Source organism: Carassius gibelio, chromosome B23 (assembly GCF_023724105.1).
Source record: "Carassius gibelio isolate Cgi1373 ecotype wild population from Czech Republic chromosome B23, carGib1.2-hapl.c, whole genome shotgun sequence".
In the NCBI taxonomy this organism is placed as follows: Eukaryota; Metazoa; Chordata; class Actinopteri; order Cypriniformes; family Cyprinidae; genus Carassius; species Carassius gibelio.
This window is the reverse complement of record NC_068418.1, coordinates 28,306,256-28,331,334: the sequence shown is the minus strand read 5'-3', so window position 1 is coordinate 28,331,334 and position 25,079 is coordinate 28,306,256. Positions and strand designations below refer to the sequence as shown.

The 25,079-nt window shown below is 36.3% G+C and overlaps 1 protein-coding gene and 1 pseudogene across 1 annotated transcript; one reads left to right on the top strand and one right to left on the bottom strand.

Annotated features, from left to right (window-relative positions):
• Positions 1-1,467: 1,467 nt before the first annotated feature.
• Positions 1,468-20,245, bottom strand: lmbr1l (limb development membrane protein 1-like). Its single transcript, XM_052595114.1, has 16 exons — positions 19,843-20,245; positions 14,480-14,564; positions 9,629-9,662; positions 9,006-9,145; positions 7,862-7,965; positions 7,639-7,762; positions 7,414-7,482; positions 7,196-7,260; positions 6,656-6,728; positions 6,411-6,494; positions 6,249-6,325; positions 6,084-6,161; positions 5,719-5,883; positions 5,539-5,605; positions 4,492-4,653; positions 1,468-3,391 (listed from the first exon to the last, which is right to left on the bottom strand). The coding sequence occupies exons 1-16, from the start codon at positions 19,903-19,905 to the stop codon at positions 3,306-3,308; spliced, it is 1,476 nt and encodes a 491-aa protein (XP_052451074.1). The 5' UTR covers positions 19,906-20,245; the 3' UTR covers positions 1,468-3,305.
• Positions 20,246-21,806: 1,561 nt separating this feature from the next.
• On the top strand, positions 21,807-24,003 carry LOC128011047 (dnaJ homolog subfamily C member 22-like; annotated as a pseudogene).
• Positions 24,004-25,079: the final 1,076 nt, after the last annotated feature.

The following is a 25,079-nucleotide window of genomic DNA, read 5'->3' as shown; positions in this document are numbered from 1 at the left end:
AAAGCGCTATATAAATGCATCATTCATTCATTCTTTCTAAGCATATGCTCTGTCCCTTTACAGCTGTCGTTCTGCAACTAAATCTTTAATATATTTTAATTTTAAAGAAAGTCATTGTTGACGTCGTTGGAGTGCACTAAAACAAATTAAGTCTAAAAAAAAATTGCTTAAAATCTGAGTTGTAAGTTTATTTCTCTATAAAACAAATTTTACATATATATATATATATTAATATACCTTTATATTTTTTTTTCATTTACTGTGGTCTTTTTCTGACAAAAGCACCTCAGTGTAAGAAAGGCTGAGTGTGTGAAGGGAGTGTGTCATGAGTGTGCAGGGTGGGTGTGGATGTTCTGTCGCAGCGGGCAGCGCGGCTCATTATCAGTTGATTAGCAAGTCTTTTCCGGCCGCAAGTTTTCTATTTTCCAGAAGAAATAATATCTTCTAATGCACATTGGCTACACTTCAAACAACTGCCAGGAAAGCTAATCTGCCTATTTTCCTCTTCATTCTTGTGTTTTGACAATGACGATAGCCTATCTCAACCTGTGAAAGACTGCCTTTCTTCCTCTTGTCTGATATGATTGATTTGGACCAGTCAAATGCCCTCTGCTGACCAACACGAGTGACATGCATCCACCCAGTACTGTTCAACTAAACGTTTCTGAGGTCAAATAAAACCGAGAGGACTATCAGCTTGTTAGTTTGAGTTCACATGATCAAGTGACTTAAACCCATGTATTCAGGTTAAAATTAATGAACAATTTGCAAGACTAAATTGTGAATATTTGTTTGATTATAGGAAATTGGTTTAGTAAATGCTAAATGTTTTAGATCTAATGTCTCATAAATCTTAACTATTGCTCGTCATAATGTCGGCTTAAACTCACTGCAGTTTCAGTAAAAGCTTCTTGGTAAAGCTGTTTTAGAAGAGGAAATTCAACGGTAAACAAATCCCTCTTTTTAGCTCAATCAGAACAAAGAGCACAAACAAAAATCAAGACAGACAAATCATAATCAGAGGCCGGGATTTCTTTTTCTGCTTTAAGAGAAAAGAAAAAAGGAAAAGGAAATGAAAGAGGAAAACGGATGGACGATATAGAGGTGGGGGGTGAAAGCGAGAAAACGAGTGGTTTGCACTCTCCTGATGATGTAGGGCTTTCATCTGCCATGGGCATCCGTGAGGGGAAAGCACAGGATGGGTCAGCAGCAGTGTCTCTATGGGCCTGCTGACAGACCCAGGCCAAAATAAAGACCCTGATTAAAGCTGGGTGGAGGGACAGCTGGGGAAAGATGTATGGATAGACAAGCACACTAACATTAGAGCTAAACATAACCACCACGGCGCCATTAAAGCAGTGGGCAGGTGCTCAGACGGCAAGAAATGTATGCTGACCTCTACAGAAAGGGCTTTAGCAGATCCAGAACCAAAAATGGGTTTAAAATGACTCACAAATGACACATTGCTTGGAAAAACCGATGTAAACACATTTATTCTTCTTTTCTCAGCATTTCGAAGGGAATGAAAAGAAATGGTTTGTCACAGTTTGCTAACCTTGCTGGATTTTTAGAACAATTAAAATGACAGCAATTTCTTTTTAAAAATGAGCAATGCTCTCTGTATTTTCTTTGTTCCCTGAAAGAATTCTCTAATAATGAAGTAAAACAGACATCCATATATGATCCAGTAATGCAGGACAAGACAGTCCGTAATCATAAATCCAGTTTTCCTGCGCTCTAAAGCATTTTGTGAGACTTTAAAAAAATACTTAAAGGGGTAGTTCATCCAAAAAATGAAAATTATCTCATTATTTAACCTATACTCACTAAACCTGTATGAACACAAAAGATAATATTTTGAAAAATGTCTGTTGTCAGTGGGGTCCAATGTTGTTTTAGAATTTCTTTAACATTCTTCAAAATGTTCCCAAACGTTAATACAAAGTCATACAGTTTTTGAACAATATTAAGGCGTTTTTTTGTTTTTGGCAAACTATCCCTTTAAGCAATGATTCACATTCATCTTTGAATAGCTACATTACTGTAAATGATACTCAAAGAAAATGACAATCTTTTTATGCAAGTATCTTTGCAGAAAGAATCTTAAGGATAGATGTTGCACACTGTCCTCTACTGGCCACTGCTTGAAGGACATTTGTTTTAGAAAATTATGCTGATACAGAAGCAAATTCATAAATAACTGAATCATACAAAAGAATAAACAGTTTGATCAGCAAACGTGTACACCATAATACTGCACCATATAAAACGAGTGATTATCGAATCAAAAAGTCACAGCAACTTAGTGTCTGTAAAACATGAAATGTTCATGTGCGCTGATAGTCCCTCTGTATAGCTCAACCCAAAACAGAACAAACAAACAAAACTTTGACCTTATTGCCCAATCCAGGCTTTCTTAATTGGGCCAACCACCTTCTTTTGGTCATCAGCACAAGTTTCTGGAAGAAACTCGAGTTAGATTGTGTCGACGTTTCATTATACAATATTGCACATTAAAGATTCACATATTAAATATAACAACAAAAAAAAGGAACAAAATCCCCCAACATTCACAGCTGTCTTGGCCTAAAGCTTGAAATAACTGTCAGCCATTTTTTAACATACATTTAAAAACCTAAATTCCACACAAAAAAAGTGTTTTACAAATTAGAACTCCATTTGTTTTCTCACAATGAAGATCATCTCCAAGATCACAGTCACTTGTTATCCTTTCATCCCTTTTCTCAAGGATCTCCAAACCCAGTCAGACTGGACTTCCAATGCCAGTGCAATAAGGACCCACGGAACTGAATTCACTGAATGCCACTAAAAATAGTGATATACAAGGGGAAAGTGTGGGGGCCCACCAGGACAGAACTCAACACTCTCATTCCACCACCAGGAAAAGGAAACGTGGTCCTGCTGTGATGTCATCCTCTGAAATAGCTCTGCCGTCTGGATGCATGTCAAAGTCCTCTGTAGCCATTGTTCGTTTTTCATATGGCATTTGTTCAAGGCGTCCAGTGATTTGACATCCCTTTATTAAATGCAGTAATAAGCGTAAATATTACTGAATTGAACTACGCATAAAACTGCAGTTGCAGAATCCCACTTAGAAGGTCCCATCGGTCTACGTATATTGTTCAGGCAACCTTTGTAAACATCTTTGGTGATTTTTGTTCAGCTAAAATGGACATAAAATAGCTCTGGTCCAATAGGAGAAAGCCATAAACAGGGATCCAGAAACTTCTCCAGAAGGTAAAAGGCTTCGGTAGCCATTGATATATCAAAAAGCTGACTGCTCTTCAATGAATCTTTGAGAGCCCATTGGCTAGGAGTAGTTTGAGGGGGATAGTTGATCGAGACACCGTCAGAGGCAGTCTGTGGAGACCTGGAGAAAAGAAAAAGGGAGAGTAAACAACAAGATCTAACAACCAAAAAAGGTCATTTTGGCAGGCGATGTTCAAGTTGAAAGCAAACCAATCAATCAAAGAACAAAAACCAGTTGGGGGAGGAAAGAAGAAGAGATGCTATCTGAAGATGGTCTATTCGCGCAAGTGTGTGTGAGTTTACATTCAGCAGTTATGTTTGTATTGGGTGGAGGGTGATGGGCGTGTGTCTTCCAGAAGGAGTTTGACGCCCAGAAGTCCCCAAGGAACCCTTCTCCCCTTCTGTCCCCTCACACTTTCCTGAGAGAATTGTGCTTTTTCTATCTGAGGAAAGAGACCTACCCATAGAGAAACATGGCCTGTGCGGGGAACACCTCACCCAAAGACTAACTACAAACACTGGCAAATGGCAGCGTAGCACACCCCTTGTCCTTTCAAGATACAATGCTTACATGCACAAATCTTTCTCCTCACATTTCCCTTAAGATAAACATTAGAATTAACCATTACGAAAGGAATGTTCTGTGCTCAATACAAGTTAAAGGGGATAGACAGCATTTGTGGTATAATGGCAAAATGTAAAAAAAAAAAAAAGTCAACAGATTTTAAATATTACATGTATTTAAAGAATGTTATCTTTTAAGAAATATATTTATATTTAAATTGGCGCTGTCAAACGATTAATTGCAATTAACTGCATCTAAAATAAAACTTTTTGTTTACATAATGTGTGTGTACGGTTTATACATACATACATACATACAAACATACACACACGCATGTATATATATCACAGAAAAATATGTTAGGTTTAGAAATTACATTTTTTTATTTATAAATTATACGAATATAAATGTTGACACGAAAATATTTTCAAAATATATAATGTATTATAAATATATACAGAACACATATGCAAACAAAATTGTTTATTTTGGATGCGATTAATCGTTTGACAGCACTAATTTAAATATCACATATATACATAAAAATAAATGCACATATACATATATTTACACTCATATACATACACATAATACATAAATGCACGAGAAATGCTATTCATGGATCATCCTTCTCAAATAAATAAATAGAAACTAACCAAAGGCACGGATGAGTTCTCTTTGCAAGGCCCATGTGACTGTGTTGATGAGGCAGGCTGATGTGAGTCCAGCAAAAAGCATATTGTACAGGAAAACAATGTGGAAATTGCCAAGCCAGTTATAACGTCCAAAGTCTCCAAGCAGATCAAACCTTGTGATACCTACATGTAATTACATGGAAAAATAGGAATATAAAGAGCTTATAAAGTTGAATATTTTCCAAATTGCAACGCACAATGGAAATATTGCTGAAATATTGCTCCTTGGTGCCCTCTTGTGGATAGACAAAGCAGCATTACAAAAGTGAACTGGTGATTTATAGTCTCACAAGTGGCCTTGATTGTGTGGGAACAAATTCCTGCCAAAAGTATTGCTTTCACGGATAAAAAAATAATAAGAGTGAAACAAAAAAAAAAAATTTACAAACTGAAGTAAAAATACATTGCACAAAATGTAAAAATAAAGGCAACGTTTTTAGAATAGCAAACAATGGTCACGGATCGAAAGATAATGTGTAAATCAACAATATGAGCAAAAAATGTCTGCAAGCACAAAAAAAGTGAGAAATATAACCAAAACATGATTATGTGTCCAAGTCGAATAATTCTGCATGAATATTTCTGCTTAAATGTGTTTTGAGTTTTGATTCATGCTCATTTTTTAAAAGTGAATTATTATTACACATTATTTTTTGATCCTTGACCATTGTTTGCTATTCTGAAAACTTTGCTTTCATTTTTACATTTTGTGCAACACATTTATACTTGAGTTTTAAAATTTTGGTTTCACACTTATTTTATTTTTTATCCGTGACAGCAATACCTTTGGCAGGAAATTGATCCCATACTATAGTACCTATTTTCTTTTGCTTTTTTTGTTTTTAAATAAAACAGTTAAATGATTTAGCAGAAATCAGTGAAAAAAAAAACAAAAAAACAAAATTGTATCTTGGCCGACAACCGACTTTAAAACCATGCCACTATTTAAATATAATTTTACAAATTATAACCATATTACAAAACGGTCAGTCGTTTTAAAATACTTACCCAATGTGCGGGAGAAAACAGGCAAGGCTGAACTGAGTATTAAAAGAGAAACACAGTTCCCTATAATCTGTGGAGAGACACAAACAATGATTTTACTTGATTATAAAGAGCCATAGCTTCTGAATGAGACGCCCAGCACCATTCCCACAGCCGTTTCGTGACTATGAGGGATCTCTTTACCTGTGTGAGGGTTGTGTCCTGTGCACGTGGCAGCAAACCGGTGAAAAGTGGAGAGCTGTAGAATCCAACGACAGAGGAGACCATGAGATACAAGATGATGACCACCTGCACTGCAGCTCCCAGAGAACCGAACATGGAGAATGAAGCAAGGCCCAAGTGAGGGTCCTGCAACAGAGAAAACCAACCATTGTGAGATTATGATTATTATTTTAGTTTATTACTGCAATACCACTATTATAAGGCTTTAGTAGCACATGAGGGTGATTAAATTAAATTACAAATACGTCCTTGAATCTTCTTTCACAAAATACTTCTATAGGTCCATCTAATGACAAATATAAATCCACTAATGTCATTCATCTCACCTCCATTCCTCTAGGCATAGCAGACTCATCGAAGAGCAGTTCGAGTACATGAAAACACACCATCAGGACTGACACCGCCTGAGAAAGACCATCAGTTTGGTTTTAGCATAAAGGTATAATCGTAGCCAGTATAAGTATTCTATATTCCTCAAGGTTTACTCTTACAGTTAAAGCTAAGAGCAGCAGCATGGCCACTGGGTATCCCAGGTTGCGTTGCCATGGAGATGCTCTTTTCCGCAACTCTATAATGGAAAAAACAAGGATGAAGCAAGAGCAATTCATGATAGCTAAGTGATGTTTTCAACACTTTGAGAGGCATGTCTGTACCTAAAGCAATGCGCTTGGACTGCACACTCAAAAGTTCATTATTGATGGTCTCTATGTTTGCACTGATCCAACAGGAGGTGTTACCTGAAACATTTGACAGAAAGAGTTTAGGAAAAAATGTTTTGACAATGTAAATCCGTGTTCAACTTGACAGTAAAGTTTCTTTGGACATTAAAAATAAATCTTTAGAGGGTGGGGTCATTTCCTTAGCAGCAAATGTCTCTTTCTCACATCCTGACACTCACTTTTCAACTTCCTGGACAGAGAGGCCTCTTCAAACGCTGTGCAGTTCATCGTCTCTTCTAGGTTCTCCAACAACTGAAAAAAAATATATATATCCTCCTTAAATATTTGCAATATTCTTCAAAACATTCGGGTTCATCAAGATGTTTAAAATATTAATACTTTTAATATTAATACTTCAGCAAGGATACATTAAAAGTAATGTGAGTAAAGACATGACTAATAATTTCAATAGAATCTGTTCTTTTAAATAAATTATTAAAAGAATCCTGAAATTTTATATATATATATATATATATATATATATATATATATATATATATATATATATATATATATATATATATATATATATATATGACAAAACATTCAAATAGAAAAGATATTTTGACTACTTTTTACTGTATTGACCAAATAAATGCAGCATTTGTGAGCATAAGTGACTTATTAGAAATTAGTAAATAAAATTATTATTATTTTAGTTTTTTTTACATGCCGACCCCTGTGTAATTTTAATTTTAAGAGGTATCTTGTCCACCTACCCGAGGTTTGACCAATAAGCTCCCAGTGACGCTAAACATTCGTGAAAGCCCGAAGGGTGTGCACACTGTTACAAGACAAAAAAAATGAATATTTATAGAAAGTGAAATGCAGTAAGATATCAAACTAAACATCAACAGTAAATGACTCCAAACAAACAAACCAAAAAAATTAACCCACCAACAAATTCTAAATAATATATGCACTCAAACACACTTACACAAAAGCAGCAGAACTCCAAAGAGTGAGATTCCAGAATAAAGATGGGGCAGGTAATATTCCCACAGGTCTGAAAAGCACAAGACAAAAAGCAGACTGTCACTAAAACAATTTGTTTGTCTTGCTCTTATTCAATTAACAGGAAATTTGGGAGTCGAGCTGGCATTAAAAAGGATCTGCTATTTTACTGAACACAAAGAGACTGAACAACGCTTCACAGCCTCACCATAAAGACTCTCACGGGCAGTGTTGTGATGGATGAGGGCTGATGCCACCCAAACAATGCCCAGCACCAGCAGACTGAGCAGCAGCAACATTACAGCAGTCTCATAGACTCGTGCCATAATGCCCTTTCAGAGGAGAAAACACATATCAAATGGACATCAGACACAGAACCGAGTTTAAATGTTCTGTATTTGCATTTACTGTTACACTAATGACATTTTTACCTTTTTGGACCCAGCAAATCCTTCTGATTCAGTAAAGAAATAAGCAAATGGCATGAGGAAGACTAATGAAAGGTTTGAGAATAAGAAGACTAGGTTCCACAAGCCTGAAACAAAGACAGAGAGAGAATGATTAAATGGACAATGATTTTGTACTCTTACCATGTTAAAAAAGCAAAAAAAACCACAACCTGCATAATACACAATGTGTGGTTAAACTTCTGTTCAAAAGTTGTTTTCAGGAAGAGTTTTTTACACTTTTATTCTGCAAGGATCAATTATATTGAACAAAATGGACAGTGATGATTTCAAAGGTAAAGATTTCTATGTCAAATAAATGCTGTTTCGTCTAAGTTTGTGAAATGTATCAGTTTCCACTAAAATATTAATCAGCACAACTGTTTTCAACATCTGTAATAAATAAGAAATGTTTATTAAGCACTGAATTAGCATATTAGATTTCTGAAGGACCATGTGACACTGAAAACTGGAGTAATGGCTGCTGAATTTCAGAAAAAAAACTATGGCTCTATGGTAGTATACATAGACGATATTCAAGTATGGATTATATTGTGTGTTCAAAGAGGTAAATTGGTGAAATACAAAAAATAAAACTCAAACTAATCAACCACTAGGGGGCAACCATGTGCCATAATGACTTCAAAAAGCTCTTCATCTAAAGTGCCATTAAGTTTTTTGTTCAGGATTTTTTTCTCTGTTGGTTTAAGATTTCCTTGCTAATTCTATTGTGATCACGTAAGATACTTGCAGCTTATGAGATCTGGTGCTACACGTGCACTGCAAAACACTAGAAAAGGCATTTCACCATACGCCTACAAACTAAATATCAAAGTGCAAATAAAATTCTGGATTTTAAACTAGTGTCCATAGATTTACAACCAGAACATATTATACTCTTGGCAGACTTGCCACTATCCCCAACATGTGATAACACAATACTATGACCTTGTGGAAATAAAAACAATAAAATTTTGGTTCAGATTGGGAAACAAAATACTAAAGTTGTCAGTGAATTAGAATGGCAACAGTATTGATTCTCTTTGAAAGTCCCATAAAGTCTGTTAAAGTCCCATAATCCACATGTGCAAAGTAAACTGATTGGTTATTTATGCATGTGTTTATTTACCACGGATGAGTGAGCCATTGAGCCACTGCATGTAGTAGCTGTGTGGGAATGTGAGCAGTACTTCATTGGACAGGATGGAGATGGGCAGGAGCAACACTGCACATACGGCCACTGAGAGTGTGAATGTACACAGCCACAGCCTGCAGAGTGAGAAAAACAGTCAAAGAAGGGCGAGGACGTGTTTTGCAGCCCTTTACTTTGACATAGTGCCAGCTGTGAAGGCAGGTGGTTGTTAAATACCACGCTGGAGACTAAAGAGCAAACTGTCCCCTTACAACCATTCAGGGCAAACTAATAAAAAGCAAAATAGCCACCAGTAGGGTGCCCTTAGCAGCCTAGTCTCCTTCAAATCTGTGCGAATTGCTCTGAAATGTAGAATTTGACTGCCATAATGGGACATTTCTGAGTGAAACAAGAATCAACCACTTAAGTAGGGTGGGAGCTGATTTCATGCATTTGGAATTTATTGGATGGCGAAAAGTGGGATGTTAAACACTCGAATAGAGCCAGACTGAATTTATGCTTGCTTGTCTAAAGAGATACAGTATTTGGCTATTATTGAACATCCAATAACCATATGGCATACATTACGAAAGAAAAAAAAAAAAAAAAAAAAAACTTACGCAATTTTGTTGACAGTGGCATCCTCAATGTCGTCTGTGGGCAAAAAAGGAAAAGGAAATGAGTTTCTCACCTTTTAATGTCACCATTATCCTACAGCAGACATATTAACGTCTAGACTCACAGTTTAGCCTTGAAACTAAATTGAACAAAACAACAACAACCCTGCAACAATGACCCGGATATACCATGAAACTATTCCATGAAGTAAACGCAACACTTCAACCCTTATTTAAAAAAAACAAAACAAAAAAACACGTGATTCTCAATAAATTAGAATGTCGTGAAAAAGTTAATTTCAGTAACAACTCAAATTGTGAAACTTGTGTATTAAATTCAATGTACACGACCTGAAGTAGTGCAAGGGGCCGCTCACATATCGCACCTAAAAACACGTGGAAAACGCTAGGCGCCACTTTCTCCTTCTTTCCAAAGCGCTCGGGCAGAAGCGCTCCTGAGGCATCTGCCGTTGCTAAGCAACAATGACGCGCTCTCTCCATGAAGAGGAGGACATTTTAGCAAAGGATAAATGGATTTGCCGCACAAAAAAAAAAATTCATTAGATTTCAGTAGTAAATTTATTTCAAAACGGCAATCCATATACAGCTATGATCAGCTGTTCCTTCATCTTGGCTGAGCTTTCAACGTAGTTACGGTAAAGGATGAAGCTGAATGTTTAGTTCTTGTCACATAACCTGGGCTGCGCTTGCTGCATTCTGAAAAGTTTAGATGTTTTTAACTCGATGCGGTGCGGACGCGCCTGGAAAGAACGGGCGCGTTGTACTGCGTGCGCATCGCGACCGCGTCGCTTTCATTATGAGCTCGCATACCGGGCGCCTACATTGGAAATAAAGAACTAGAGCGCACAAAAGACACGATATGTGAACGGCCCCTAAGTTTTCAGTTCTTTAATTTTGGCTCACATTTAACAAAAACCCACCAATTTACCCATCTCAACAAATTAGAATACTTTAAAAGACCAATAAAAAATACATTTTTAGTGAACCATTGGAGTTCTGGAAAGTGTGTTAATTTACTGTACATATACTCAGTAAATGGTAGGGACTCCTTTTGCTTTAATTACTGCCTCAATTCAGTGTGGAATGGAGGTGATCAATTTGTGACACTGCTGAGGTGGTATAGAAGCCCAGGTTTCTCTGACCGTGACCTTCAGCTCATCTGCATTGTTTGGTCTCTTGATTTTCATTTTCCTTTTGACAATAGCCCATAGTTTCTCTATGGGGTTCAGGTCTGGTGAGTTTGCTGGCCAGTCAAGCACACCAACACCATGGTCATTTAAGCAACTTTTGGTGTTGTCTGTGGTTCAGGAGTGCAGTAACAAGAGGAATACAACAACTGTAGCCTAGTTCCTTGACACGTCTGTGTGTGGTGGCTTTTGATTCCTTGACCCCAGCCTCAGTCCATTACTTGTGTAGTTTACTCAAATTCTTGAATCGATTTTGCTTGACAATCTTTATAAGGCTGCGGTTCTCTTGGTTGGTTGTGCATCTTTTTCTTCCGGACTTTTTCATTCCACTCAATTTTCTGTTAACATGCTTGGATACAGCACTCTGTGAACAGCCAGCTTCTTTGGTAATGAATAGCCGCGTTTCCATTGGCGAGCTTAAACCGGGCGTGCTAGTGCGTGCCAAGGCCAGTCGCGTTTCCACTGTCACTTCCAGGGCTTGTTCCTGCCTCGCCGGGGCTTCCTCGGGGCCAAAGGCCAGGTTTTTTTTGCCCAACGAAAACCTTGGGCCAAAGCGGGCAAGCTGGGGCTAGAGGAGGGGTTATGAACAAAGGCGGAGTTTCTCAGTGTCTGGAGAGCGTCAGCGGGGATCATTTCAGAAAGATAACAGCTTTAACACCATTATTAGAGACATTTTAAAGTAAGTTGAGCTCAAAACTCACTCTTAGTTAGCAGCAAGTGTTTGAAATAACTGGATTATAATCACTAAATAAGGCAGAAATATTTATAAGCGATGTAAAAGACTATGCACGCTTAATATTAACGTTACCATAGTAAACATGGTAAATATGGCCGCTTGGATAAATCGGACGTCAGCTTCTTATTCTCTATCACAATTGTGTATTTATTAAGTAACATTTTATCTGTCGTCTCAAGAGTTTAGTTCCACGTTGCATATCATCAACATAATAATGATTTTTGTTCGGGAGCTTTTATAAAAATAGAGTCTGCGCGTGCCGATCATAACAGCTTTAACACCAGCATTAAACACTTTTTTTTTTTTTATAAGTCAAGCTCAACTCACTTTCAGTCAGCAGCGAGTGTTTGAAATAATGTGATCCAATGTGGATTATAATCACCATACAAGGCAGAAATATTTATAAACGATGCAAAAGTCTGTGCACGCTAGGCATTAACATTACCATTGTAAACATGGTAAATATGACCGCTTGAAGAAATCATCAGCTTCTTATTCTCGATCACAATCGTGTATTTATTTAGTAACTTATATTATCTAGCACAAGCCTCGTCTCGAGAGTTTAGCTCATAATAGCTAATAATGTTTTTGTTCCGGAGCTTTTATAGAGATATTATCATTCATTCTAAATGTGACTGCTACTGTGGCTACAAATAAACAGACTCGACTGAATAAGCAGGCTATTTTCATAAGCGTTAAAAATAAATAAAATAGAAAATACGTGTATTTATTTATGTATTTAAATAAGTGATTAATTTTGAGTCCTGATAAATTGAATCAATATGATAAATGTATCACTTATTCTATAGTAAAACATTGATGCTTTTGAATTTGAATATTTAACAAAGCATGCAAACAAACGACTGCTTTTATTATGTACATGTGTGATCGCGCATGTTCCAGTGACTTATTTCTTAGTTTTCTGATAACTTCTCTTTGTTGGTGAAATGATGAGGCTGCGTGACGTTGTTCTGAGAGGCGTGTAAAGGGCGTGTTTTAGTGACGCGCAGCGGAGCTTCAGGCTCCACTGTGGAAACCCTGCGCTATTCTGGCCTCGGTGCTACTGGCCTGGGGCTATGAGCCCGCCCGGCCCGCTTTAAGCCCTGGCTCGCACTGGCCCGACAGTGGAACAGTGGCTAATGTTTTTGCTTACCCTCCTTGTGAAGGGTGTCAATGATTGTCTTCTGGACAACTGTCAGATCAGCAGTCTCCCCCTTGATTGTGTAGCCTAGTGAACCAAACCGAAAGACCATTTTGAAGGCTCAGGAAACCTTTGCAGGTGTTTTGAGTTGATTAGCTGATTGGCATGTCATCATATTCTAGTTTATTGAGAGTGAATTTTATTTTATTTATTTATTTATTTATTTTTTTAAATGTGAGCCAAAAATCACCATAATTAAAAGAACCAACGACAACCGACTTAAACTACTTCATTCTGTGTGCATTTAATTTAATGCATGAGTTTGACTAACTGAAATAAATTAACTTTTCCACAACATTGTTATTTATTGAGAAGCACATGTATATATTTGTAAGAGATCTTGGGGAAGCCTTTGCTGGTAGATTTTACATTATTGCTTGTGAAGGAAACAAAAATCAGTTCAAAATCAGCGGAATTTGTCTCATTAAAAGGGATGGATTGAAAAACATGAGGAACAGAGAATGAAAAATAAACCTAAAACTTTCATAAGTGAGAAGAGCAAAACATGCCCAGTGTGACAGAGCTGCAGGGTAGATATGTGTGACATTTCCTGGGAGTGCTCCAAGCCTAATGCAAAACAGGTTTTCTGCACATATTCTTAAAAACAACCAATATGCAACTGAAGAACCTGCTTCAGCCCTCCACGATCGGTGCACATTTAGACTATAAAATAGACTTTGATATTTAGAGATGTCAAAAAGATAAAACTATCTTAAGTGATCTTTGATTAGAAAATGTATGATAATGGCAATGGCTTGGGTTGAAGTTCAGTATACATTGTTCTTTAAGTGTGTCTAACGGGATGTTCTTACATCGCTCTGCATTATTTTTTTTATTTGTGATAATACAAGCACGTGCCAGATGGACACATTTGAAATGTTGTGATGACACAGGAGCAGCTGTGCTTTTGGGGACTGAGGTTCAAGTCTGAACTGATGTCCCAGAGCACTTCAATAAGTTCTCCACTGACTCATAAACCTCTTTCACACAGTAATACCAGTAAATTGCCGTAAAATTACCGGAACGACTTTACCAGTAATTTTCCAGAAAAGTCTGTATGTGTGAAAGGGCTTACATACTTCTAAAAAGACAAAAAAGAGAAAAGCTTAGACCCCTGAATTCTGTCCTGCTTTACTTCGCTGTTTTAGACAAGAATGCATCCTGTGTGGACAGTTCCTAACAATCTTTCAACAGTCTAAACAAGCCTGATACATTTTGCACAAGTCAGATACTAGAAAAAAGAAAAATAACATCCCTCAGATTTTCCACTGAAGTAGGTATAGCAGAACCGGGAAAGAGCAGAGAGTTCAATTACGGGGTGTCCAGCAAAACATGAGGTAGTGTTCGTCTTATGAAACCTCAGGCAGTGCTCGGACAGGGGGGCTATGTTTATCTCACAGGAACATTCCTCATCCCCACTGCTGCCCTCCCTCAATGTTACATAACTGCTGTCGACTGCAATCAGAAGCTTTGACTCTGCTATTCTGGAGCTGATTTCAGATATTCAACCAATAACACTGAATACTTCACTCTCTAAACATGACTGGGTACTAAACAAAGCATTTTTGGAAAGTGCAGGAGCATGACCATGTCAGGTTGTGCTGACCAACAAATGGAGAGCAGCTGTAGCAAATCACAGGTGTGCTTTGAAGGACTGGACTACATAAAGCCAAACAACTGTGGAGGGTCCGGGGTCACGATAAACTTACCAGTGACAAACTCAGCATTCTTCTTGAAGTGAGTGAGAATGAAGTGCGACAAGATGTACAGGCAAATGAAAAGCAGCACACAAATCTAAAACAGAGAAAATAGAAGAACCTCAGTGCAATTTGAAAAAATGACATTTACATTACATTTACAGACAACATTAAGTAATACACTGCAGGCTTGTCATTCAAGAATAAAAAATAAAAAAAGATTAAGATTTTAGCATGCCAAACCATATCAATTGAGGATTTTCGTCTTGTATATATTGTAAGATTTCTTTCTCTCATAAAGCTTTGGTATGATGTCAAAAGACTAAATATAGTGCATAGATCCATTTTAGAAAGTCCTTCTAGGAACATTAGATCCCTACACTTAGTCTCCTGACAATTTCATTACATGTAAGAGCAGTGTGAACATTCTTCAAAAACATTTCATTTCAGCTTTCATGAAGGAATAATCTCAAAATTTCTTGGAAGACTGGGTGTAAATGGCACATATGGCAGTATATCAGAGATGACATACATTTTCATCTGCAGAATCACGCAGTTAATATGAGCAACAGAACAGTCAACAGGAAGCAACAAGACGTGCTATGCAAACACACTGCTTAGATGTGTTGCCAATTTAAGTTATCAAGGACACATTAGAGCCCATGTAACAGAGTTCATGAAACACACTCCAACACAGCCCCATTATCACTGATACACGCTGCTGTGCACAGTCCAGATTGCTTTTACAGCTCTGTGACATAAGAGCTCCTAATCAAGAACATTTGGTTCTTAATGATAACACAGAGACTGGTGAAGAGGTGGGATGGGACGGGATGGGTCAAAGATATTACAGAAATACATTTCATACTCTTAATAAAAGATAAATGTAAGACCATACATTTAGTGTCCCAGCAAATAAAAAAATAAAAAATTTATTTGTGTGGCAATAGCAAGTGAATCAGCAAGTGTGCATCAGTAAGTACAGTGTCATTTTTCAATGCCAGCTGTCCCTTTTCTTAGAAATCTGAATTCCAAATGAATGAACACCCACAATACAGACTTGAGAATGAAGGTAACAGCACCAGATGGAGCATGAAGATTACAGCTCAAATGCAAATGAAGAGTTAAACCAGTTACAACTGGGATTAGATAATAGATTAGACACAGTAAAGATTTGCAGGCAAATTAGACATTTACAGCACATTTTGAGCTGTACATTTTCATATTCAAAATGTAAATACTGCTAAACATGAATTAATTATCGTTATCTTTACTTGAATAATAATAAATCTGTTTATGTTTATAATATTTGTTACTACTATAAAGTATAAAGTAACTATAAAGTATTATTATTGACACTGCACAAAAGTAGCATGTAAAAATACATTAAATTTGGGCTGCAAAATGATTACTTGTGATTAATTGCATTCAAAATAAAAAGTTTGTTTACATACTATGTGTGTCTGTACTGTGTATATTTTTTATGTATATATAAATATTCACACACATTTTTAAATAGACATTTGTGTATTTATATAAACATAAACAGTACACGCATACATAGTATCATACAAAAAACATTTTTGAATGTGATTAATCTATTTGCAGCCCTAAAATAAATTATTAAAAATAATTAAGTTCCTAAATCATGACAGCCATTAAGAATTTTAGTGCTGCAACATCCCAACATTTGACCAGAAGAGAACAAATACAGTATTTGATGCAAGAGTAAAAAAGCAAAAAAAAAAAAAAAAATGAAAAAAATAACATTTTATGAATATTGAAGCATGTGCAAAAGATTTGTGGAAAAATTACATATAATAGACTTGGTTCCACAATTACCTTGATTTCATGTCAATATCTCATTTTACTTTCAAATAAACCTACAAAGCCTCAATCTCTAAAATCATATGAACACATGCTGGCATCAGACTGCTATTCTTCTTTTGGTGCTATTTTTACATGGAGGAAGGGCAATGTATGATTCGTCTCATCCTGAGAAAACTTTATTAACCTTTATCCTGATTTCAGATACAAGATCTGCATGTGGAAACAATACTTCTGAGAAAGGAAACAAAAGACATGATTATTATGTATTTAAAAGACACCTAGGTATGCTGTATGCGATATATTGAGTGAACTGAAAAAAAAAATAATAATCTGAAGCCCCATATGTCAATTGTCCAATAAAAGAGAGGAAGAAAGACAGCAAGAGGAAGAGAGATGAGGGAGGGGAGGGGACAGGAAACTGGGATTTTGTCTTCAAAGTGCAAACAGCAGTGAAAACAATAGATCTGTGGGATACTATCACTGAAGCGCTGAAAGGTGTTCACACAGATTTGTTTGCTCAGCGTTTGAATAGTCAACCAACAAGTTAAAACAGCCAAGCTAAAATATAGCATGTGAAAACTGAAACAAAAGATTGCGTAACAAAACAGTTGGATATAACATGAGAATACATGTCCAATCTTATTGTATTGCCAGTCAAAGAAATGAAAAAAAAAAAAGAAAGAAAAATACCTCATTGTTTTTTGTCTATACATTGAAAGTCAATGGGGTCCAAAACAACACTGGACTCAACTGACTCTCATTTAAAGTATCTTCTTTTGTGTTCCACTGAAATTCCACATTAGAAAGAAACGTCACACAGGTGTGGAACGACACTCTGTGACGACAGAAATGTCACTGTTTGGGCAGTTTCCCTTTAAATCCTTTCAAACAACCAAAAGGGTGGACAAAGACAATATTTACCAGTTTCTGTAGGTCAACAGACAGAAGATAAGAAACTAAATCTTCTATTTCACTAATCTAATTGGGCAACACGGGCATGTTTTCAAACCTCTTCGTCGATCTGAGTCAATGTTATTGTGACTGGCCATTTAATGTAAGTGTAATTTTAGTATGAACAGGAAACCAGGTCATCCATAGTGTATTTGCTGACCAATATGGCAGGACTGGTTAAGAAAAGCTGAGCTCAAAACATTCAGAATCTTAAGGCTTATTTAACTGCTCTGGGTAATTCTCACTGCACAGTCAGACTTGGATCCAAGCCAAAGTTATGTACTCAAGTGAAATAGGCTATTTAGCAAAACAGTCAGCTATAGAGTGACCGTGAATTACAATGATAAAACAACACCTGAGGTGACCTGGGACAGACTAGCAGAAGGACAGAGGTGTGACAAAAACACTAATATAGTGCTTTAAACAGAGGTACTAAACCCATTACTAAAAAAGGATTAGAATAGAATGTTGAGGAATATCAAATACAAACAAAATTCTAGTTGATTTTTAGGAGGAACAAATGATAATATGTACAATCATAAAAAGGATCCCTTCTTAGTAAACACTATTAAACACCTGTGGGTGAGAGTACAAAACCCTCTATTGTTGAAGGCCAAGTAACATGTTCAGATATGCACCTTAATAAAGTGTATTAGATGCACTGCATTCCTTGCACATCAGAGTGGGGACCATGCCAAACCTGCTACTCCCTTTAAGACACTGTGCCTCCTGAAGATCAACCAAGAACAAAACTGACATTGTCATAAATATTGTGTTTGGTTTGGAAGTGGAAATTCAATAGTTCTGAGTTCCACCCAAGGATCCGTTTACAAAAGAAGAGTTTTATCTGACATATTAAAACATCTGTTTATGTTCTTGGTTTAATTCAGCTGTTTATTTAAATAAAACTGATTTAATTTAGGTGGTAACAACTTATGGTAACAATTTAACAAACTGTTTGATGTAAGTGCAAATATCTTGAAATATCAAAAGATTAAAAAAAGGCATTAAACAAATTACATTTCATATCGTTATAGTTAAAAAAAAATATATGAACAGTTGTTTTAAATAGTAACCATATATAGGTTGAATTTGCTGTATTTTCAATCCAATAAATTGGTGAGTATTAAGAATCTACCAAAAACATTTTTAAAAAATCTTACGAACCCCATTCTTTTTTTTGTACGGTATTATGCATATATATAGAGTCTAAATCAAAGTACACCGATTTATTTAAATCAGTGGTTTTCGAACGGTTTTACTTCAAATTCCAAGTCTTACACAGGGCATCAAATGGCAACCAAACACAAGACCAAAACTGTTTTTCATGCAATAGTAAATTATTATAAAAAACATTTTAAGGCATTTTATTAGTAGTACAATTAACTATAAAGCATAGAAAATTAACAAATATAAACAATCACAACTTTGTAAATATATAAATAACAACATAAGTGATTAATCAGCAGTAAAGAATCACCAAGCCTAATATATTGTTAGCAGTATTAGTCATATTACTGAATGACAGACCCAGTCTGACTGTACGCACATTGTAAGCATTGTGCGCATCTTTGTACGTCAACAACAAAAGTTATTTAAAGCATTTTCTCCACCCTTTTAAAGGCTGCTTCTACTATGTTGCACTAACTAAATTGCATGGCTATTTGCATTATATTATTTGCAATTTTACCTTCAACACCGTTTTCCCTTTAGTCTGTGATCACAGCATCATGCGTTTTTGGGTCACAGCCCACCAGTTGAAAAGCACTGAATTAAAAAATGTTAAATCCCAGATAAGATAAGCATCAGGACAGGGATCAATAACCATGGCAGCATGAGCTCTGTGGTGCCCACGGCCTGGGGCAGGACAATGGCTCTGATTTACATTATCTAGTGGAACCCATCTGTGCATTTCACTAAGAGAGGCATTTCTCCTTTTCCAGGAGGATTACAGCTTTGCAACACACAGACAACAACAGAACAGAATAATGTTTAAATAAGAACGTATGCACTTAAGATGTCTGAAAATAGAGTTTTTGTTTGAAAAAGAGATTAGTGGTTTAAAAATAAGCACTAAATGTATTGCTCTAAAATGCTGAGTGAGATACATTGTGAAGGAGTAAAGGTTAACTCCAACTGTCTCGCTGTAAGATTCTTAAGGTCTGAAGTTCAATTATAGTTGTAATTTATTAGGTGTTGAAAGACATCTTCACGCATGAGCATGCCAAAAGCTCATCTGTTCTCCAAAATGAGCTCTGGATCACAAAAAGCCGAGCAGTCTCTTCCTTTGCCCTTCAGTTTTACAATGAGCAGATGTGCAACCCCATGTAATAGTTCTTTAAGTAAATGGATGCCTCAGGGTCTCTTTTGTGTAGACAATACTCTATAACAAAATCTTTTATAAATAAGCAAGAACAACAAACACAATCATGATTTTATGAGAACATAAAGTCCTCAAGTAGGCCTACATTCATACAATCATCTAATCAATCAATTGTTATTGAAATCCATTAGGACAAACACATTGCGCGGTCAGATTGTAACACCACACGCGGTTCTTCATAATACTATGTAAAAAAGAGAAGTAAACTCACAATGGTTTCTCGGACTCGGTCGTGAAATAGTTGCTCTCTAACCGTCACGTCTTCTGTTTCCATGCTTTGAAACCATGTCTTGGCGTGTTCTCTGTTATAAGCTGTAAAACATTTAAGTCTCCGAGACAATAATAGCCTACGTGGAAACTTTCTCAAGTTAAAGCGAACAAACGCTTCCCAACTCCAAACGCATTGCGGTTGCTCTAGCTGAAGGCAATTGGTCAACGAACTACTCCCGTTTTACTTCAGTGAGGCGAATAGTTACTCCTCAAAAAGATTACTCCCCTGCTAACAAGGAAATTATTAAATAAAATATATGAAAGTCTTCGAGTCAGCGTGCCCACAGATGCTCTTCAAATGAATCGTTCAGAGACGCTCTCAAACTCCATCTACTGAAGGGGCTGAACTGTGGGAGGAGCAAGGGGCGGGAATTTAAGACTAATTAAATTTGCAGACCCACTTAAAATGATAATATCAAAGTATCTTAAATACTTTGTCATAACAACAAAATATTTCTTATAAAAAATAAAAAAAAAACTACTCTGACAATAAACAAAATCGAGGAGACCAATGTCTTTTTTTTCCTGGGGATTTTTATTTATTTATAGTATCTTAGTATTTTATTTAAAATTTTGTGTTTTTTATATATTTATGCACTTTAGACTCCAATAAACTAAACCACAATTGAGTGATACACAATTGTATTCTTTGATATTGTTCTTGGAACTGAGCTATCAATAGGTTCTCTTTGCTCTTTTCACAAGCATTTCTTTTAAAAAAAATAATAAATTGTGTTAGAAATAAATATATTGTAATTAATAATTATATACTAAATTTATATATATAAATATATAAATAAATATATATAAAATCATTAAAAATGCTAATTTGGTGCTCAAGCACAAGTTTGGTGTAAACCACAATAAATGTATTATTTGACGAATAGAAAGTTCTAAATAACTTTTCTGTCATCTTTATGGTCTTCTTTACTTGATCAATTGAATGCATCCTTGCTAAAAAAAAATAAAAAAATAAATAAATGATTAAAAAAAACAGTTGTAATGTAGATTATGTTGTTAATGTAGATGAACAGAAATGTGTTTATGGTAGCTGTCTGAGGATTCAGCATGTTTATCCTGTAAAAAAAATTTTAAGACATCCAATGCATTTGAGTAAATATCAAATGTTCCATGTCTGAAAAGTGTTCACAGATATTGTAAATCAAAGTTTACTCTGTACAACTGTGTCATCATCAAACCAAAGTCCATACTGACACAAATGCACATGGAAGTCCATAGGTTATTACTTTCTGAAAGTGATTTAAATGTTAAAGTTAACCTCAAAGCGATAATGCTGTGATCTGTTGCATTCAGTCTTATATTTTTTATTGCTGACCATGTCATAGGAGTCTTCTAAAACAGTTTGTTACATGAATGAAGCTTGATCTCTCAGTTTCCCACAGGTAAGAGAACAGTAAGCTGTATGATTGTTTTACCTTGAAAGCCAGTGATATGGGTGATATGACAGAGTGTAAAGAGAGATTATCAAAAGCATAAAACCCAAAAATGGCAATTCTGTCATTATTTACTCACCCTCATGCCAAATCCCAACCTGTATGACTTTATTATCTGTGGAACACCAAAGGAGAAAATACTTACCAAAATGTGCTTTTCTTGTTCATACAGTAAATGCAGACCAATGCTATCAAGCTCAAAAGGGGGAAAAAAAACTCCACAAAAGCAATGAAAAAGTAGTCAATATGACTTACATGCTAGTCTTACATGATAGTTTTACATGAGAAGCAGGCAAAATGTTCCTTTTTGTGTGAACTATTCCTTTAAAAACTGAATGAGATTCACACGACATCCTTGTCCATAAACTTTATTATTAAGCAGTTTCATAATCATGTCATTGGCTAAACTTGAAAATTATTAACTTTTTTTCAAGCTCCTGTGTGCAGCTAAAATGACCTCGTGGCTAAAAAGACCATGATCACATGTGCCTTGAGGGCAATGGGTGGCCCACTTGGCCTTCATCACATTTACCTGGCAGAGACAGCCATGCTCTTCTTTAGATACTAACCTTCGGTGGTTTTGGCATTGGCTGGGCAAAGGAATTCTTCCGTATTCCATCGTACGTGATCGAAGCCAACCACGCAGCAGACAGAGACCCCGCCAGACGTCCACAAGCCACTCCACCACCACAACCAGTGGGCCTGATTCGGTTTGCCGGTCAGATTTGTGTTGGTATTTACTTCGGCTCTGTGGCTTTAATAAGCCTCAGTTCTCTTAGCTTTTTCTACTTCCTAGTTCCACTGAGTGTAGCTACAGGTATTCATCTGGTGTCCTCTGTGGGCCAGTGTAACCCCTCTCACCCGGGTCCTCTCTGCCGCTCCTCGCACTCGCGACGAGCGGGGCTCGAACCCGGGAGGCGGACGCACTAACAAGGAGGCTAAATGGCTACAGCCACTAGCGTCTGTCGCTAGTGCGTCAGCACCACTCGCTGGCCTCCGTTACACTCACCCCCCTAAACCTCACTCCCGTCCGGGTCACGGCACCAATGTAACCCCTCTCACCCGGGTCCTCTCTGACCCTCCTCGCACTCGCTCCGAGCGGGGCTCGAACCCGGGTCTTCCGGCATGGGAGGCAGACGCACTAACAAGGAAGCTAAATGGCTACAACCACTAGCGTCTGTCGCTAGTGCGTCTCTTGAGATCGGGTTTTACCTGCTCAGCACCACTCGCTGGCCTCCGTTACACCAGAAAACCTCTGACCTTCAAAAGACCCTCATTACATGCATCATCACATTATCCATCTTCTACGGCAGCAATCTTTCTCCTCTGCCCATCAGCATTGCTGGCAGTGTTACGGTTGCGCAGCACATCACCTTCAAACCTCTGAGGCCAGAGCCACTTGGTGAGATGCACTAGACATATCACATTTAATGCATATCAACTTAGTTAACAGGAAATGTTCTAAGAACTGGCTAACACTCTGGCAAAATTGTTTGAAAGGGTTCTTGCAGTAATATTAATAGAATGTTCAGTTAGAGTTATTTGGCCTCTAAAAATGTTCTTAAAATATTTGCAAATCATCATCAATTGAATGTTGTTGTTTAAAAAAAACATATCTAGATGTTCGTCTAACATTTTTTAAATTGGCCTGCTTGTTTGAGAATATCCAGAAAATAGTCAAGAGTAAAATTCCCACAATGTTTGAAAAATGATATAATGGAATGTTCACCCGAAATATTGTCCTTATTTACTCACCCTCATGTCGTTCTAAACATGTATGAGTTTCTTTCTTATGCTGAACATAAAATACGATATTCTGATGAATGCTGTAATCAAACAGTTGATGCTGGTCCCCAATGACTTCCACAGTATTTCTGGAAGTCAATGGGGACCAACTACTGTTTGGTTCTTCATAATATCTTCTTTTGTGTACAGCATAAGAGATAAACTTTTACAAGGTTGAAACGACACGAGGGTGAGTTAATGATGACAAAATGTTCATTTTTGTGTGAACTATTCCTTTAACATTCACATTACCAAGAAGGAAAAAAAAAGGTTTTAAAACATTTTTTAAAAACTGGATCTAATGTGAACATTTCTGAGAAAATATTGTTGCTACTTGGGTTGGGAATCTACACAGCTAAGTTCCTGAATGTTTTCATAACATATTTGGAATTCTTAGAATATATATTTTTTAGCTAGGTAAAGTCTGTTGTTTGGGTTACATCATGTGCGAGGTGTTTAATTAACCCAATATGTGTTAATCTTCCCAAGGGCCTCGTCTGTATCGTCTAAGTTTAGGTGTGCTGGCTTTCTCTTCTCCGCTGGGATACTGTGTTTTCTTCTGGTTTATTCCATAGTTCAAAGAACTCCTGGTGTATTTTCTGTTGTTGCCATACCGTCTTATGTGTTCTGACAGGAGGGGGTTTCTATGAAGAAGGCTGGAGGAAGGCTAGAAACAATCACAACCCCAAGCAGCAAGCAGAGGCACAAAAGATGTTCATTCAGATACAGGAGGCATATGAAATACTTTTCAACAGACATAAGACAAAAAGAAGGCAATGACCTTCTGATGAAGAGGTCACATATCGTTTAAAAGAGTTATTTCTCACATACTCGAGAACAACTGATAAACTGAATCTCAAGTAATAAACGTGCATCTTTTTCAACAAGAGTTTCTCATTTTTGTTCAGAGAAGTTCTCCCCCGAGGAGGACAACTTAAGGTTCTCTGCCATCTTGTGGCAACATTAAGTATTAAAAGAGTTGTTTTTATGCACTAACATAGCGGTCTTCCACAGGGAGATGGCGACCCCAAGGGGTTCGGCCAATTATTGTTTGCAATTTTTTGTAGAAAAAACGAGAAGTAAACAAATAATCAAAATGTATATAATAATTACAAAAATACAATATTAAATGCTGTTGTCATTCACGCATTAAAAAATGTTAATTAATTTATATGACTGAATATTTTTATATCAGTAAGTATATATATATATATATATATATTAGTGTAAATTAGTATGACTCTGTACATCAGAACAGAACAGATTATTATATGGTATATGCATGTCACCTACAATAATAAAAAGAAGACGAAGAATATGAACACTAATTCAATTATTAATGGTTTTAGAATTTAAAATATCATGAACGTATCATCTTTGTCTAATTATATGTTCTATAAAACCACCTGTTACCCTACATGGGGAAATAATTAAGTGTTGATTTAATTTAAGAATTTTGTATTTATGATAAATCTTAGTAACACATTTGCTTTCTTAATGCAATTTTTTTCAATGCACAATAATATAATTATTAGAATTTAGAATAGGCCTATCATTACTGTGTGGTTTGTTCTAATTACATGTTTAAAGAAATTCGAACCCCAAACAGACCAATTTTACCTGTTTGACACAGGGAGGTGTTGAAGGGTTGTTTAAACGAAGTAGCCCATTATTTAACATAAATCTTAAGAAACATTTTTTTGAATATCTCTTGTCATCAAAATAATAACAACAACACTATGCACGTGAAGATAATTATTAATGGTTTAAGTATTTAGAATATACTCTGTCATTTGTTCTAATTATACGTTCAGCAAAATTCCAATATAGCTTAAATTAAATTTTTTTTTAAAAAAAGTACATTTATGATAAATCTTAGTAAATACGTCTGTTTTGAATGTGACTTTTAATGACAATGCTATGGAAACACTATGATAAA

Excerpts from the sequence above, each read along its gene's own strand:
- lmbr1l (XM_052595114.1), bottom strand. The coding sequence starts at position 19,905 with ATGGAAACAGAAGACGTGACGGTTAGAGAGCAACTATTTCACGACCGA. Across the intron at positions 6,326-6,410 it reads GTCCAAGCGCATTGCTTTAG|AGTTGCGGAAAAGAGCATCT; the intron begins GTACAGACATGC and ends TTTCCATTATAG. Across the intron at positions 5,606-5,718 it reads AGGACACAACCCTCACACAG|ATTATAGGGAACTGTGTTTC; the intron begins GTAAAGAGATCC and ends GTCTCTCCACAG.